The 17,041-nt window shown below is 44.7% G+C and overlaps 1 protein-coding gene across 1 annotated transcript; it reads left to right on the top strand.

Moving 5' to 3' along the window:
- Window positions 1–232: 232 nt before the first annotated feature.
- LOC145396032 (sulfotransferase 1C4-like) lies at window positions 233–17,038 on the top strand. The gene is made up of 3 exons (XM_080269496.1): window positions 233–408; window positions 16,214–16,391; window positions 17,015–17,038. The coding sequence occupies exons 1-3, from the start codon at window positions 233–235 to the stop codon at window positions 17,036–17,038; spliced, it is 378 nt and encodes a 125-aa protein (XP_080125622.1).
- Window positions 17,039–17,041: the final 3 nt, after the last annotated feature.

Genomic DNA, 17,041 nt, shown 5'->3' with positions numbered 1-17,041 from the left:
CATCTAGCAACAAACTCTCATCCCTTTTCTGCCCAACTCTCTAATGCAAGAGTTAACTGTTACTCCCAGTCCCTCATTTATGCAACATTCAGCTCTGCAACTATTTCTTTCTGTCTGTATTTCCTACTTCTTATGGGCACAAGATACCACCAGCTATATTTCAAGTGCAGCACTATTCCCTGTAACATATCCCTCATACTTATACTCTTATTTACATTTGCAGTGCTAAAAAATGGCTGAGAAAGGAAACTCCTGCCCCTTGATGGCCTTACCCTTGGCCCCGAAGATCCAGCAGGAAATACGGACGAAATTCGGATCTTTTGATAAGGGACTGGTGGAGGTTGGACCAGGGCGGTACCTCCTGCCACAGCACTGCAGATTGTACCTTGATAAATATGCCCAGTTCAGGTGAGTAGATTTGAGAGAGAGAGAGAGAGAGAGAGAGAGAGAGAGAGAGAGAGAGAGAGAGAGAGAGAGAGAGAGAGAGAGAACAGTGGGTTGCGAGAAAAGTGAGTCAATGATCTTTACACACACAAGGAGAGAGAGAGAGAGAGAGCGAACAGTGGGTAGCGAGAAAAGTGAGTCAATGAACTTTACACACACAAGGAGAGAGAGAGAGAGAGAGAGAGAGAGAGAGAGAGAGAGAGAGAGAGAGAGAGAGAGAGAGAGGGGTGCAGGGAACGGTGTAAGGCTTTGAAATTCGTTAAAGCAGACTTCCTGGTCAACCATAAGACCCGCTGATATGTCATAAAAACATCCCCGCTAAAACCAATACACCAAGTCCTGTATGCAACAGCACTACCATGTATTCAGTATAGACGGTGGCTTTACCATGTATTCAGTATAGACGGTGGCTCTACCATGTATTCAGTATAGACAGTGGCTCTACCATGTATTCAGTATAGACAGTGGGCATTAGCGCAGAAGTTGTGACATGTGGAGGTGTATAATACGTAGGACTGCTGGACCTCACGGAGTGGGCGTAAAAAAAAAAAAAGTCAGAGCTACTTCATATACCTCACCCGAATCAGTATTATCCAGGCTGAATCTTCCTAATCACTGATCCTGCCATCTTCCCCATTTCACCTTCAGTTCATCCCCAGTCCACATCCACCACTCGTTACCCCACTACCCTACCCTCATTCACTGTGACGTGTAGGTTGTTGAGCAGACCCATTAACCGCAGGCAAGCAACCACTCTCCACCCAGTTAATAGGGGCATCACAGAAGGCAGCACATAACCCCATTATTTGATTATATGGTTGTCACCCAGAAGTGTAAATGGTTTCCTGGGTTAAAGGAAACCATTAGTCTTGTCACTCAGCTTAGAGTCACCTGAAGTTGAAAGAGTAGCAATAAAAGTGACAGGAGGGATGGGAGAAACAGGAGGAGTGGAAAGCAGTCACAGAAAACTGTGGTGGTAATAAGGTTGGGTTCACCACTGTGTCTTTTTTGGTTATGAGGATATATATTTTACTAAGGGGGCTATACCAAGGCAAATGGTTGGAATAAATAAACGCCAATGTGTCGGGAAGAAATAGACAGGGCAGTCATTATTGACTTGGAACAATACAGAGTTATTGCATGATTTCAAAATACTACAAGGCCATTACATTGCAGCATGTGTAGATCAATTACAGGAATTAATAGTTACAGATTAAGAATATGGGTAATGAATTAGTGAGAAGCAGGAGTGCTGGGCTGTTGTGTTTGTGTGTATCGTATAATGTAAAGTAGTACCACGTGGCCAGATTTTACCAGGAGAGATGGAGAGCAAGACAGGTAGCAGCTGGGTGAAGTTCTGATTGGAAAGAAGGGCGAGCGAGGTCACCCACTTGGTTTTAAGCCCTTTAATGAGGTAGGCGTAGCACCGGTAGGCCTAGGTCACCAGAATAGGCAAAATTGATTGGCTTAGGCACCACTACAGGTGAGGAGGGAAAAGAAATTGAATATTATTGGAAGCGGCACTGGTACAGATGAGGACAGATGAAAAATCGACTACTATTAGTAGCGGCACAAGTAGCCATGCTAATTCCAAGAACAAGGTGGGGAAAAGCCACAAGGAAAGGAAACCACTTGTGTAGGTGAAATGCGGAAAAGCCACGAGGGAAGGAAATCACGTGTGTAAGTGAAATGCGAGGTACAACTCTTTGTGATGTAATATACGCCACAGCACTCCACCTTCCCTCCTTCTGTTTATGGCAACAAAACAGGAAGAAAAGAGAAATAAAAATGATTAGGGTATAAGGTAAAAAAAATGTCTATCTATCTATCTATCTATCTATCTATTGCCAGACGCCTCAATCCCGTTTGGGGTGGCCACAAACAAATCGCCTCCACGTCGCCCTGTCCCCAGCCATTTCACTACCCTGCTCCCAACTCACACCCCCCTCTCTCATATACCTCTCCACCTCATCCCTCCATCTCATCCTCGGCCTCCCCCTCCCTCTTCCCCCCTCCACCTCACTCACATACACTCTCTTCGTCAGTCTTTCACCCTCTATCCTCTCCACATGGCCAAACCACCTCAGTGTGTTCCTCATAACGCTTCCTATCACATCCACATCAACACCACAACGCTCCTTTATATCCTCATTCGTCAGCCTGTCTCTCCATGTGACTCCACAGGCTCCTCTTAAATAACTCATTTCCACTGCTCTCACTCTTGACTTGTGTCCTTCCAACAACGTCCAAGCTTCACTTCCGTACGTTAGAGTTGGTATCACAATACTGTCATGTAGTAACTTTTTCACTTCCATGCTCACTTCCCTGTTTCTTATCACTGCTTTCAAAGAACCAGCAACCTTTCTTCCCTGCTGTACCCTTTCAAACACTTCACCCTCTAAACCTCCATCCTTACTCATCACACTACCTAAGTACTTAAACATACTCACATTTTCCAATTCCTCACCATCCAACCTCGCTGTACATTCACTGACTTCACCTTTCTCAAAGACCATCACTTTACTCTTCCCTACATTCACCTTTAGATTCCGTTTCTTACACACTCTCCCAAACTCATCCACCAAGCCTTGCAGCTCCCCTTCGTCTTCACTCAACAACACAGTATCATCTGCAAACAACAGTACAGGGAGTTTCCAAACACTATCCTCTCTCACCAGGGCCACTCCAACATCCACTACCCTACCTCGTACCTCGTTTATTACCCCATCCATGTACAGATTGAACAACCATGGAGACATGACACATCCCTGTTTCAACCCAACCTTCAAAGAGAAAAATTCACTTAGTTCACCATCCACAAGCAGTGGAGCCGTCGCACCATCATATATACTCTTCACAGCATTCAACAACTTCCCATCTACTCCATATATTCTTAACACTTTCCACAATCCTTGTCTATCTACCCTGTCATATGCTTTCTCCAAATCCGTGAAAGCTGCATACAACTTCTTTCCCTTCTCTAGAAACTTTTCCACTAAAGATCTAAGAATGAATATCTGATCTACACAACCTCTTCCCTTCCTAAAGCCTCCCTGTTCTTCTCCAACTAATTTCTCTGTTCTTTCTCTAACTCTGTCAATAAGTATCCTACCATACACTTTCCTATTATACTAAGAAGACAAATGCCCCTATGATTATCACACACTTCTTTTTCCCCTTTTCCTATGTACAAGGGAATAATTATACCTGACTTCCATTCCTCCGGGACTCTACCTTCCTCCCAGGCCAATCAGCACATCTTCCATATCCATTCTACTACTATCTCTCCCCCATGCTTTAGCATTTCACCACACACTCCATCAATTCCTGGGGCGTTCCCCGATTTAACTTTCTTCATTGCTTCCACAACTTCAATCCTACTGATTTCTTCCTCTCTTCTCACCTCCTTCCTTCTCTCAGCCATTCCCCAGCCACTTATACTCGCATTACTTCCATCCTCTATGTTCAAGAATTCCATAAAGTGTTCTCTCCATCTGCTCACTTTTTCTCCCCTCTCCACTAGTAATCTACCATTTTTATCTTTCACTCATCTGCTAACTTCACTTCCACCCTGTCTTACTCTTTTCACCTCTTTCCAGAACATTTTCTTACAGTCCCTCCACTTTACACTCAAATTCCTTCCAAATTCCTCATCCACTTTCTTCTTACTCTCTCTTACTAATCTTTTCACCTCTCTCTTTCTTTCTACATATAACTCTCTCTTCCGTCTCTCAACTTCTTCCACGCCCCTATTTCTCATCCATTCATTGTATGCTTTCTTCTTTTGTGCCACAGCCTGTTTCACCTCTTCAGTCCACCACACTGCTCCTTGCACCCCCCTCCGTCTTCTCTTCCTACCACACACCACATCACACGCTGCACATACTTCTTCTGTAAATATCCTACACACACCTTCCACATCTCCCATCTGCTCCAATTCATATTTGCCCAATCGTTCCTCCACTTCTCTCTTATACTCTGCCTTTTTCTCATCCTTTTGTAACCTTTCCACTCTCCTTGCAACTACTCCTTCCTCTCGTCTTTCCCTTCTTCTATTCCTCCATCTTACTTGAATTCTAATTCTTGCCACCACCAAGTAGTGGTCAGAAAGTCCACTCCCCCAACCTCTATAAACTCTTGCATCCACTACACATCTTCGCATCCTTTCATCCACACACACATAAGCAATCATTACCTTCCTTTCATTCAGTTCACCACCCACCCTTCTCATCACTCGCCATGTATACCTGTGGATCATTTTATGCCTGAAGAGGGTATTGGCTATCACCAACCCCCTCCCAGGACAAATGTCCACTAACGCACTGCCATTCTCATCTATCTCAGCAGGCACACCCCACTCACCAATTATTCCATCCACCTTCACATTCCCAACTTTACCATTCATATCACCAATCAAAAACACTATCTCATTCCTTCCAAACTTTTCCATGCACACTTCTACATTTGTCCAGAACTCTCCTCTCACTCTTCTAGCACGATCTTGCATTGGCACATACACACACACAATCGCCCACATTTGTATTCCAACTTTCAGCTTTACCCACACAATCCTTGACCCAACTGATCCATACTGTCTTATGCTCCTCTTCCATCTTTTACTCACAACTATACATAATCCTTCCTTTACACTCTCATTCTCACCTACTCCTGCACATATACCCCATCCATGCTCCCATTCTCTCACACTTTCTCCTCTCCATTTTGTTTCAGTTATTCCACATACATCCACTTTCGCACCCTCAAGCACCTGGACAATCTCTCTCTCTTTCACCTCATCATTCGCTCCCCTTACATTCCACGTTCCTGATATCCTTTGGAATTGTAGGGTCAGTATATTACTGCTCTTTTATTTACTTATTGAAATTGCTTTGATTTTCAGTAATCAGATTTGTTTTCAGTGTTCAGAGGATCATGTGCGACCATGTCCTTTGTCTGGTCCTTGGTCGTCATCGTTTGGTCAGTCCTTGTCCGAGGCTTATTGTTTGTTTTTTTAGTTAGTTGTTTTCTGGGGAGGGGCACTAACCCTCCGACATATATATATATATATATATATATACAATTTTCAAAGTGAGCGAGCATTGGAAAGTGATTTGAATGTGGTAATTACAAAAAGCAGTTGATATATATAAAGAAATAGTAGCCGGGCATAACACGAGAATTTGACTAGTGCTTAGTTACTTTGAGCAAATGAATGAGAAAGTTATGTTCACCTTTACAACTGAGTTATGTGAGGTAGCATACACACAAAAACAATTCTGTACCATAAGAATGCAATGTAGGTGTGATGACCTGGAGTGTCTGCCGTTTTTGATATCAGATTATGATGGAGTGTAATAGTATGCTGGTTTGCTGAGACGGTCTGATTGTGTATAGGTCAATGTGGCAGTTGTTTATGTAGTTTGTAGGGTTGTGGTTAGTGGTGGAGGGATTACGGGAACGACAGGTGTTGATGGATGAGGGGTATTGACTTGGGAAGGGGTGGGGACTCTTGGGAAAGAGTGTGGGGTAGGATCACCTGAGGTTGACAGAGAGGTTGGGTTAGGGTTAAGGACTGGGTAAGGGGCGGGAGCTGGGGTTGACAAAGAGGGTGGATGAGGTGTAGGGACGGGTTAAGGGGTGGTGGGTGGGGGAGTAAGGTGAGAGGTAGGATCGTGTGAGGTTGACGAAGTGTCTGGGTTAGTGGTAGTAGGGTTAGTGCTGGAGGTAGGGTTTGTGGACGGTAGTGTGGGTGGTGGTGAGGGAGTAGAGGTTTGCTCTACTGCATGACGCCTGAGTCGGTGTGTGGTGATGACAGGTAGCGGAGGGATCGAATTAACAAATGGGATGGTGTGTGTGTGTGTGTGTGTGTGTGTGTGTGTGTGTGTGTGTGTGTGTGTGTGTGTGTGTGTGTGTGTGTGTGTGTGTGGGTGGTGCATGTAGGTGTTGGTGCTGGGATTTGAGGTGTTGGTTGTGTGGATGTTGTTGGTGGACTGGCAAGGTTGGGGGATGACATGTGGGGTGTTGTCTGTGACTGGGTTTGTGGTGTGGCCGGTTTGACTCTGTCTGCAGAGATTGTGGATGGTTTCCCCTGTTTGTATAATATGACTGTTTTGTCTGAGTTTGTGATCACAGGATATGGGCCTTCATATGGGGTTTGGAGTGGTGAAGTGTGTTGACCCCTCCTCACGAAGACCTGTTCAGCGTCTGGTAGGGAGTGCGGAATGAATGTTGTCTGGTGCTGGCGAGAACGAGGAGGGACTGGTCGTAGTGCCTGGATTGCCTGCTGGAGCTCTGGGAGGAAAACCAGGGCTGGCCTGCTTGGTTGCAGGGTGAATTGCCCCGGCAGCCTCAAGTCTTCCCCATACGTTAGCTTCTCCGAGGAATTCCCAATGTCCTCCTTCTCCGTAACCCTCAAGTTTAGGAGGAGGATTGGCAGCACGGCCACCCAATTCACTGGGTGGGGAATTGCTCTCAGTGCTTCCTTCAGGCGACAATGGCAGAGTTCAATCATACCGTTTGCCTGAGGATGATATGCAGAGGTTCTGTGGCATTTAGCACCCAGGAAGTCCATTAGGTCCTGCCAGCCCCAAGATTCAAATTGGGGGCCTTGGTCTGTGATGATGGCCTGCAGGGCGCCAAAACGAGCCTCCCAGGATGTCAGGAAGTGATATGCCATATGGTCAGTCGTAGCGTCCAGCATGGGCGTGGCATCGACCCACCTTGTCGCTCTATCTATACACGTTAAGATATAGCAGTTACCTCTACAGTAGATTTGGGGAGGGGGCCGAGGATGTCAATGTGGACTGTGTGGAAACGTTCAGTTGGTGTGGGCAGTGGTTGAAGTGGTGTCTTGGTGTGGCAATGCACTTTTGCTGACACGCCAAGCATGCTCGGACCCAGTTGGTGATGTCACGCCTCATCCCTGGCCATACCACTCGCTGGCTAAGTAAGCTGTGCGTGCCACGAATGCCTGGGTGCGCCATCTCGTGGTAATGACTAAAGACTTGTCTTTGGAATCGCTGGGGAATATAGGGTCATGCTGTCCCGCAGGATATGTCACACCAGAGTTTCCGGGGTGTGCCGGTGACATCAAACTGTTGCAGTTGAAGTGAGGTTGTTGCCTGCATCAATTCTTGGAGTTCTTGATCGTCCTCCAGCTCCCAGGCCAAGGCTGCATGGTCAAGCGGGGGTAGTGTAGGGCCGACAGGTGAAACTCCACGGGACAGGGCGTTTGCAACCTTGCTCAGGTCCCTACTGATATGCTGGATGTTAGTGGAAAACTCTGAAATGAAGGCTAGCTGTCTTGCCACCTGAGGAGACCAATTTTCATCTTTATAAGCCATGGCATAAATAAGGGGTTTTTGGTCAGTGAGGATGGTTAATTCTCAGCCTTCCAGGAAATTCCTGAAATGTCTGACTGCCTCATACATAGCCGGCAACTCCCTGTCAAAGGCACTGTATTTATGCTGGGCAGGGTTAAGGCGATGGCTGAAGAATGCGACAGGCCCTTTTGCACCACTGACTTGTTGTTGTAGGACTGCACCCACAGCTTCGGTGATCGGTATGCTAGGTAGGGTGCAGTGGCGATGTGGTTTTTGAGGGTGGTGAAGGCATGGTCTGACTGTGCGGTCCACTGAAGAGGATTGGAGGATGTCTTTTTTGTCCCCTTCAGGAGATCGTTAAGGGGTGTTAGTGTGGCTGCAGCATTTCTCAGGAACCTGTGATAATAATTGACCATCCCCAAGAACATCCTGAGCCTGCGAGGTGTAGCCGGGCATGGAAAGTCCTTAACCCTTAAAGGCATATCTTCACCACTTTGGGATTTTGTTTTTGTAAAACATGTGGTACCTTGTCTTCCTTTGAAGATGCTGGCCAGGCCGTCCAGGTATGTGAAGTGTTTGCCTAGGCCTATTGTGTGAAGTAAGTGTGCTCCCTCTTGTTTTCCCATTGTGGGATTTATTTGCGTTTTTAGTCCATCAGACCTATCGTATGCTGTGCACGACACACGATTTTAGGACTTAGCGTATGCTCTACAAGTATAACTACTATAGGAGTGTGCCATTATTTTTTTGGAAGTATATGTGTATGACTGTTTTTTTGTTATGTATCTTATGTTATTATATATTATATATATTATTTACATTATATATTATAGAAATACTATATATATACTACATATATTACACTTTATATTATACTTTATGTACTATATTATTTTATTGGGTTTTTCCTATTTTTTTTATATTTTTTTTGCTGATTATAAGTAATATTATATAAAGACTAAGATAAAAGTGGAACAAAAGACTAAAGTGAAGACTAAAGTGAATATAAAGAATATATCGAAGGCAAAGGACAAAGGAAAAGGAAAAGGAAAGACACTGCTGTCAGACATAGAACTAGAGACCCTTGTGAACACCAGTGCATCAAGTGTGACCTCTCAGTGTGTCTCAGCCACAGCTAAACCCTGTGTACCGATTGTGAGGGGATGTAGGTCAGTAAAAGAAAACTAAACATTGTGTCTTATATTATCGTCATATTATCGTCATATAAAGTATCAGTCCTCATCATTTGGGTCTTAAAATCATAGTTTAGTGTCAAACGAAATTTACAAAGTCATTAGGGTGTATATACAGGGAACCATAACGTCATAAAAAATTTGTATAGTGAAAATTTCCCTTTTTTTTTTTTTTTTTTTTTTTTTTAGCCCTTTTCAGGGTGTCTTCCCACAGTGACCCTCATGAGCCAGAAGTGTGAGCCACTTACAGGATACGGCCACGGGACCTGAGAAGCAGCATATATAATCTCAGATCTTAAATCCTCATACGGGCCGAGTAATTAATTTTTTATTCAGTAACGTCAAAAAAAAAAGGCAATTTTGGTTAGGTTCCTTTAGTCACCCATAAAACATTTTTATTTTTCAATAATTACTAAAGTAAGTATATCACAGGAAAGTAGAAGAGTTGTTCTTTCTTTTCATGGCCAGAAACCCAATAAAAATTGATTACAACCATGTGTTTTGATTTTTCAAAAAAGGAGTTGGTTACACTCAACGTATGTCATACAAGACAGGTCCAACAACGTATGCCTTTAAGGGTTTTAATGACATCTACCTTCTGCAGGAGGGTCATGATACCTGTGGCAGATACCCTGTCGCCCAAGAAACCCAATTCGTCTGCACCGAGGATACACTTTGGCGGGTGCACACGCAACCCGTAGTCCTGCAGGTGTTGTAACAGCATTTGGAGGTGTGTTTTGTGCTGCTCATGGGAATCAGAAGCAATAGGGATGTCATCGATGTACAATATGATGAAATCTAGCCCCCTGACAACCTGGTCCATAAATATCTGAAACATTTGTGCGGCGTTTCTGAGGCCAAAATTCACCTTTGTGTATTCAAGCAGGCCAAAGAGGGTGGTTACCACCATCTTGGGGATGTCCTTCTCCGCCACAGGGATTTGGTGGAATACCGTGACTAAATCAATCTAGGAAAATTCATGACGTCTGTTTAGTTCATGGTGGAAATCCTGGATATGGAGAATGGAGTATCTATTGGGAAATGTCATCGCATTCAGTGCCCTGTAGTTCCCACATGCCCTTCACTCACCCTGCTGTGCCTTCGGTATCATGTGTAGAGGGGATGCTCAGCAGCTTGATGGCGGCCAAATGATGCCCTTGTCGAGTATAGCCCGAAACTCCTTTTCAGCTGCCTAACGACGTTCTGGGGGGAGGCGTCTGGGACGGGTGAAACAGGGGGGTCCGGAAGTGATGATGCAGTGCTCTATACCATGGTCTGTACGACCGTTGTTGGGCGAGTGAGAGGTCAGAGGGGAAACTGGCTTAGTATGGAGTCGTATGAGGATTTCTGATGAAGATGTGTAATGAGTGGAGGATTACCAGCACACCCGGTTACTTTGACGGACGAGTTTGAGGGTCTGTGATATAGATTCCATCCTCTGGTATCCACGAGCAAATCATGTGCCCCCAGGAAGTCGACGCCAATAATGGGTTGAATAACATCTGTGACGAGAAATGGCCAAGAAAATGACACTGATTAGGCGAGGGCCACGTGATGGGGTTCCGTGCCGTATGTGGCTATGGGGGTGCTGTTTGCTACTATCAGGTCAAATGCAGGTTGCTGATTCGTTTTGTGGTCAGCGGTAAGAGGGACTATATTGAATGTGGCTCCAGTGTCAATAAGGTATTTTTTGCCAAAGATCGTGTCTTTAACCAACAGTAGTTCCCTGGAGCCAGTGGAACGCGTTGTGACTTTGGGTGTGCTGATCCTGAGGGGGTGTTAGGTATGTGCAACGGGAGACATTACTGAGACTGTCTCCCACCATATGCGTTTCCCGTGAATATGCAGGGTGGTGAGCATCATCTGGCTTATAAGCCAAAGCGCTTGTGATATGTACACAACATGAAATTGTCCCTAGCATAACGAGCACAGTTCACTGTTGCCAGATGCCTCAATCCCGTTTGGGGTGGCCACAAACAAATCGCCTCCACGTCGCCCTGTCCCTCGCCATTTCACTGCCCTGCTCCCAACTCACCCCCCCCCTCATATGCCTCTCCACCCCATCCCTCCATCTCATCCTCGGCCTCCCCCTCCCTCCTCCCCCCTCCACCTCACTCACACACACTCTCTTCGTCAGTCTTTAACCCTCCATCCTCTCTACATGGCCAAACCACCTCAGAGTATTCCTCCTAACGCTTCCTATCACATCCTCATCCACATCACAATGCTCCTTTATATTCGCATTTGTCAGCCTGTCTCTCCATGTGACTCCACAGGGTCCTCTTAATTAACTCATTTCTACTGCTCTCACTCTTGGCTTGTGTCCTTCCAGCAACGTTCAAGCTTCACATCCATACATTAGAGTTGGTACAACAATACTGTCATGTAGTAACTTTTTCACTTCCCTGCTCACTTCCCTGCTTCTTATCACTGCTTTCAAGGAAGCAGCCACTTTTCTTCCGTGCTGTACCCTTTCAAGCACCTCACCCTCCAAACCTCAATCCTTACTCATTACACTACCCAAGTACTTAAACGTACTCACATTTTCCAATTCCTCACCAACCAACCTCGTTGTACATTCACTGACGTCATCTCTCACAAAGACCATCACTTTACTCTTCCCTACATTCACCTTTAGATTCCATTTCTTACACACTCTCCGAAACTCATCCACCAAGCCTTGCAGCTCCCCTTCGTCTTCACTCAACAACACAGTATCATCTACAAACAACGGTACAGGGAGTTTCCAAACACTACCCTCTCTCACCAGGGCCACTCCAACATCTACTACCCTACCTTTTATTACCCCATCCATGTACAGATTGAACAACCATGGAGACATGACACATCCCTGTTTCAACCCAACCTTTAAAGAGAAAAATTCACTCAGTTCACCATCCACACGCACTGGAGCTTTAGCACCATCAGACATACTCTTCACAGCATTCAACAACTTTCCATCTACTCCATATATTCTTAATACTTTCCACAATCCTTGTCTATCCACCCTGCCATATGCTTTCTCCAAATCCATGAAAGCCGCATACAACTTCTCTCCCTTCTCTAGAAGCTTTTCCGCTAAAGATCTAAGAATGATCTACACAACCTCTTCCCTTCCTAAAGCCTCTCTGTTCTTCTCCAACTAATTCCTCTGTTCTTTCTCTAACTCCATCAATAAGTATCCTAGCATACACTTTTCCTATTATACTAAAAAGGCAAATGCCCCTGTGATTACCACACACTTCTTTTTCCCTTTTTCCTTTGTACATGGGAATAATTATACCTGACTCTACCTTTCTCCCAGGCCAATCTGCACATATTCCACATCCATTCTACTACTATCTCTCCCCCATACTTCAGCATTTCACCATAAACTCCACCAATTCCTGCGACTTTCCTCATTCTAACTTTCTTCCTTGCTTCCACAACTTCCATCCTACTGATTTCTTCCTCTCTTCTCACCTCCCTCCTTCTCCCAACCATTCCCCAGCCACTTATACTCGCATTACTTCCATCCTCTATATTCAACAATTCCTTAAAGTGTTCTCTCCATCTGCTCACTTTTTCTCCCTTCTCCACTAGTAATCTACCATTTTTATCTTTCACTCCCCTGCTAACTTCACTTCCACCCTGTCTTACCCTTTTCACCTCTTTCCAGAACATTTTCTTACAGTACCTCCACTTTACACTCAAGTTCCTTCCAAATTCCTCATCCACTCTCTTCTTACTCTCTCTTGCTAATCTTTTCACCTTTCTCTTTCTTTCTATATATAACTCTCTCTTCCGCCTCTCAACTTCTTCCACGCCCCTATTTCTCATCCATTCATTGTATGCTTTCCTCTTTTCTGGCACAGCATGGCTCACCTCTTCATCCACCACGCTGTTCCTTGCACACCCCTCCATCTTCTCTTCATCCCACACACTACATCACATGCTGCACATAGAATATTTCTTGTGTGAATATCCTGCACACACCTTCCACGTCCCTCATCTGCTCCAATTCATATTTGCCCAATCGTTCCTCGACTTCTCTCTTATACTCTGCCTTTTTCTCATCCTCTTGTAACCTTTCCACTCTCCTTACAAATACTCCTTCTTCCCGTCCTTCACTTCTTCTATTTCTCCATCTTAATTGAATCTTCATTCTTGCCACCACCAAGTAGTGGTCAGAAAGTCCATTCCCCCAACCTCTATAAGCTCTTGCATCCATTACACATTTTCGCATCCTTTCATCCACACACACGTAATCAATCATTGCCTTCCTTTCATTCAGTTCACCACCCACCCTTCTCATCACTCGCCATGTATACCTGTGGATCATTTTGTGCCTGAAGAGGGTATTGGCTATCACCAACCCCCTCTCAGCACAAATCTCCACTAACGCACTGCCATTCTCATCTATCTCAGCAGGCACACCCCACTCACTAACTATTCCATCCACCTTCACATTCCCTACTTTACCATACATATCACCGATCAAAAACACTCTCTCATTCCTTCCAAACTTTTCCATGCACACTTCCACATTTGTCCAGAACTCTTCTCTCACTCTGCTTGCATGATCTAGCGTTGACGCATACACACAAACAATCACCCACATTTGTATTACAACTTTCAATCATACCCACACAATCCTTGGACCAACTGATCCATACTCTCTTATGCTCTTCTTCCATCTTTTACTCACAACTATACATACTCCTTCCTTTGCCCTCTCATTCTCACCTACTACTGCACATATACTCCATCCATACTCACATTCTCTCACACTCTCACCTCTCCATTTAGGTTCAGTTATTCCGCATACATCAACTTTCACACCCTAAAGCACCTGGACAATCTCTCACTCTTTCACCTCATCATTCGCTCCCCTTACATTCCATGTTCCGAATACCATGTCCTTTGTCTGGTCCTTGGTCGCCATCTTTTGGTCAGTCATTGTCCGAGGCTTATTGTTTGTCTTTTTAGTTAGTTGTTTTCCGGGGAGGGGCACTAACCCTCCCCCAACCCTTTTAGTCGCCTTTTACGACAAGCAAGGATACTGAGGGAGTATTCTTGAAAAAAAAAAAAACTTGCAACAGTGGGGGTCTGAGTGGTGAAGCCACTTAATTTACTTTCCAGCTCATCTATTCTATTTGTTAACATTCCTAATAAGTACACAGCACTAACATTGAACCATTTTTGTTATCAACACTGTTCTCTGACACCGCTGTTTCACTAGGGGTAGCACTGGGGGCTATGACAGGGGAAAGAGAGGAGTGTGCACTTACTGTGTGGTTGGCATAATGCTGTCAAGTTTCGTATAGAGTGTCCGCCCGCTCGATGAACTCAGTAAGGGACGTGCCAGGACCCAGGGATGCTAGATGGAGTCGGAAGTCTGGTCGCATGAGTTGGAGGAGTCAGTGCCAGAGGAGGTCATCTGATAGTGTGGCCCCAACTGCTGTAAGAGTGGCTTGAATGTGGGCAAGGAGGGCCGAGGGGCGCTGCTGTTGAGAGTGCAGGGCATCTAGCTCCATTAAAAGTGCCTGCTTTGTTTTGCCCAGGGTCCACAGCAGACTTTCCTGCAGGATTTTATATTTGTGATCTGTACATGGTTTGAAGATTATGACCTAAACAAGGGCAGCTACTTGAGTTGGGAGAGTGCAGACAACTGCTCTGAATTTGTCATCATCACTGGTATCTTCAGGCTATGGAGCATCAACTTGTGTAAACCACGTGTTAACATTGTACGTGAATGTAGGAAGGGATAGTCGGATGTGTGGTAAGGTATCCATGTTGTTTAAACACTCCGGGAAGTCACCAATTTGGTGGTATTGATGTCGGTTTCACCACTGTGTTATTTTTGGTTATGGGGATATATATTTTACTAGGGGGGCTACACCAAGGCAAATGGTTAGGATAAATCCCAACACCAATGTGCTGGGAAGAAATAGACAGGACAGTAATTATGACTTGGAACAATAGAGAATTATTGCATGATTTCAAAATAGTACAAGGCTATTACGTTACAGCATGTGTAGATCAATTACATGAATTAATAGTTACAGATTAAGAATATGAGTAATAAATTTGGTGAGCAGATGGAGTGCTGGGCTGTCGTGTTTATCGTATCATATATGTAAAACAGTACCACGTGGCCAGCTTTTACCAGGAGAGATGGAGAGCAAGGCAGGTAGTAGCCGGGTGAAGTTCTGATTGGACAGAAGGGCGAGCAAGGTCGCCCGCTCGATTTTAAGCCCCTTAAATTAGGTAGGTGGAGCATCGGTAGGCCTAGGTCACCTGAATAGGCAAATTTGATTGGTTTAGGCACCACTACGGGTGAGGAGGGAAGAGAAATTGAATATTATTGGAAGCAGCACTGCTACACATGAGGAAGGATGAGAAATCGAATACTTTTGGCAGCGGCATGAGTAGCCATGCTAATTCTGAGAACAAGGTGGGGAAAAACTACGAGGGAAGGAAACCACGTGTGTAGGTAAAATGAGGAAAAGCCACGAGGGAAGGAAACCACGTGTGTAAGTGAAATGCGAGGCACAATACTTTGTGGTGTAATATACGCCACAAAATGAGTGACAAAGGTGAAGGAGGATGTAAGCAGTACTGCATTAGGTGAGTGGATGATGGTCGCCACCACCTACCTACCACCGTGATGTGTAAGTAAATAAGACATACTGTATTTCTGATGATGGAGAAGAATCAGGGATCTAAAAAGTATATGACTAGTGATGACTAACTTTACTCTTTACGGTAAATATGTAGTTGAGTTTTAACGTGGTTCTTCAAATGTCGGAGCTTTTGTCTCCTTCTCTCTCTCTCTCTCTCTCTCTCTCTCCTTCTTCTTCTTCTTTATTCTCTATGTGCCATGTCTGGAAGGTCCTAAACAGAACAAAAAAAATCCTCAAATAAGACGTAAGTCTAAAGATAATCCACCAAGATTTTGAGGTATATAAGTCCCCCACAATGACTGGGTACTTTATTGGAAGAGGGCTGTGCTACACTCTCGGAGTCTAGTTGTGCTCTGTCTCTCCTAATTTCGTGGGGAGAGATGTAAATGAGCTTCAGTTTACCATTACGTTACGCTCGGTTAAGGAATTCTCGGATTTGTACGCGTAAAACAGTCTTCTCATCATTCTCATCCTTAGTTGCAAATTTGTCGGTAGGAAACGCTCGGCGCCAGTCACCTCATTCTTTTTCTTCTTATCTTTTTTTTTATGAAATGATTTTTTTCCTACGATTTTCATTTTTCTTGTCCAGGTTTCGGCCAGATGACGTAGTGGTGATGACGTTTCCCCGCAGCGGCACGACGTGGACGCAGGAGATGGTGTGGTGTATGACGCACGAGCTTGACTTCACCACAGCCATTAACACGCCACTCAGAGCGCGATCCCCCTTCCTTGAGTATGCACCAACATCTCTTGATTCTGCTTCGCTGGTAGTAGTAGTAGTTGTATTTGTAGTAGTAGCAGTGGTGGCGGTGGTGGTGTGTAGTAGTAGTAGTGGTAATCCAGGTTCATCTGAATGTAAACTATTTTGATGGGTACTGTTTTCACTTGGTCTGTTTGTTTGTCTATTTGTTTGTTAACTACTTTACACGAGAACTACTGCTGCGATTTTGACTAAAATTACTGTGATGATGGGGTATGATCTTCTGATTACCTGATTAAATTCTGGGTCAAATTGGGCCAAGGACCAGGCTGTAGGCCCCCAAAATGTAATTATTTTTTTTTTTACCCTCTAGGTGCATCTTTCAAATCTGCATCCTATAACATGCCTCATTACATCAGGGGGATCACCCCTCAGATAGCGTTAGAGGGGTCAATGTCAGGTGGCTCGGGCCTAATATTTCAAATGGTCATAAAATCATCAGTTTCCACCCGATTTACTCCAAATTTGATGTGTGACACCTTTGACTAGATATCCTGTTGTGTTTATATGTCAGCACTAAAATAGCTGCCTGGGACAGGTTTGCTGTGCCTTAGCACCGCTTCTTGTTTTGTCTGTGCCCTTACGGCTTCTGATTTTTCATTGATTCAAGCCCATATTCTCGTTGATCAGGACTACGTAACGCCTCTGCCTTAGTGA

Source organism: Coenobita brevimanus, chromosome 34 (assembly GCF_032717465.1).
Source record: "Coenobita brevimanus isolate Jiangsu-jjx chromosome 34, ASM3271746v2, whole genome shotgun sequence".
Lineage (NCBI taxonomy): Eukaryota > Metazoa > Arthropoda > Malacostraca > Decapoda > Coenobitidae > Coenobita > Coenobita brevimanus.
Note: the sequence above shows the minus strand (reverse complement) of the source record. Positions and strands in the feature narration are given on the sequence as shown.

Coding starts and splice junctions, on each gene's coding strand:
- LOC145396032 (XM_080269496.1), top strand. CDS start 233: ATGGCTGAGAAAGGAAACTCCTGCCCCTTGATGGCCTTACCCTTGGCC. Junction 409..16,213: donor GATAAATATGCCCAGTTCAG/GTGAGTAGATTT, acceptor TTTCTTGTCCAG/GTTTCGGCCAGATGACGTAG. Junction 16,392..17,014: donor CTCTTGATTCTGCTTCGCTG/GTAGTAGTAGTA, acceptor CTCGTTGATCAG/GACTACGTAACGCCTCTGCC.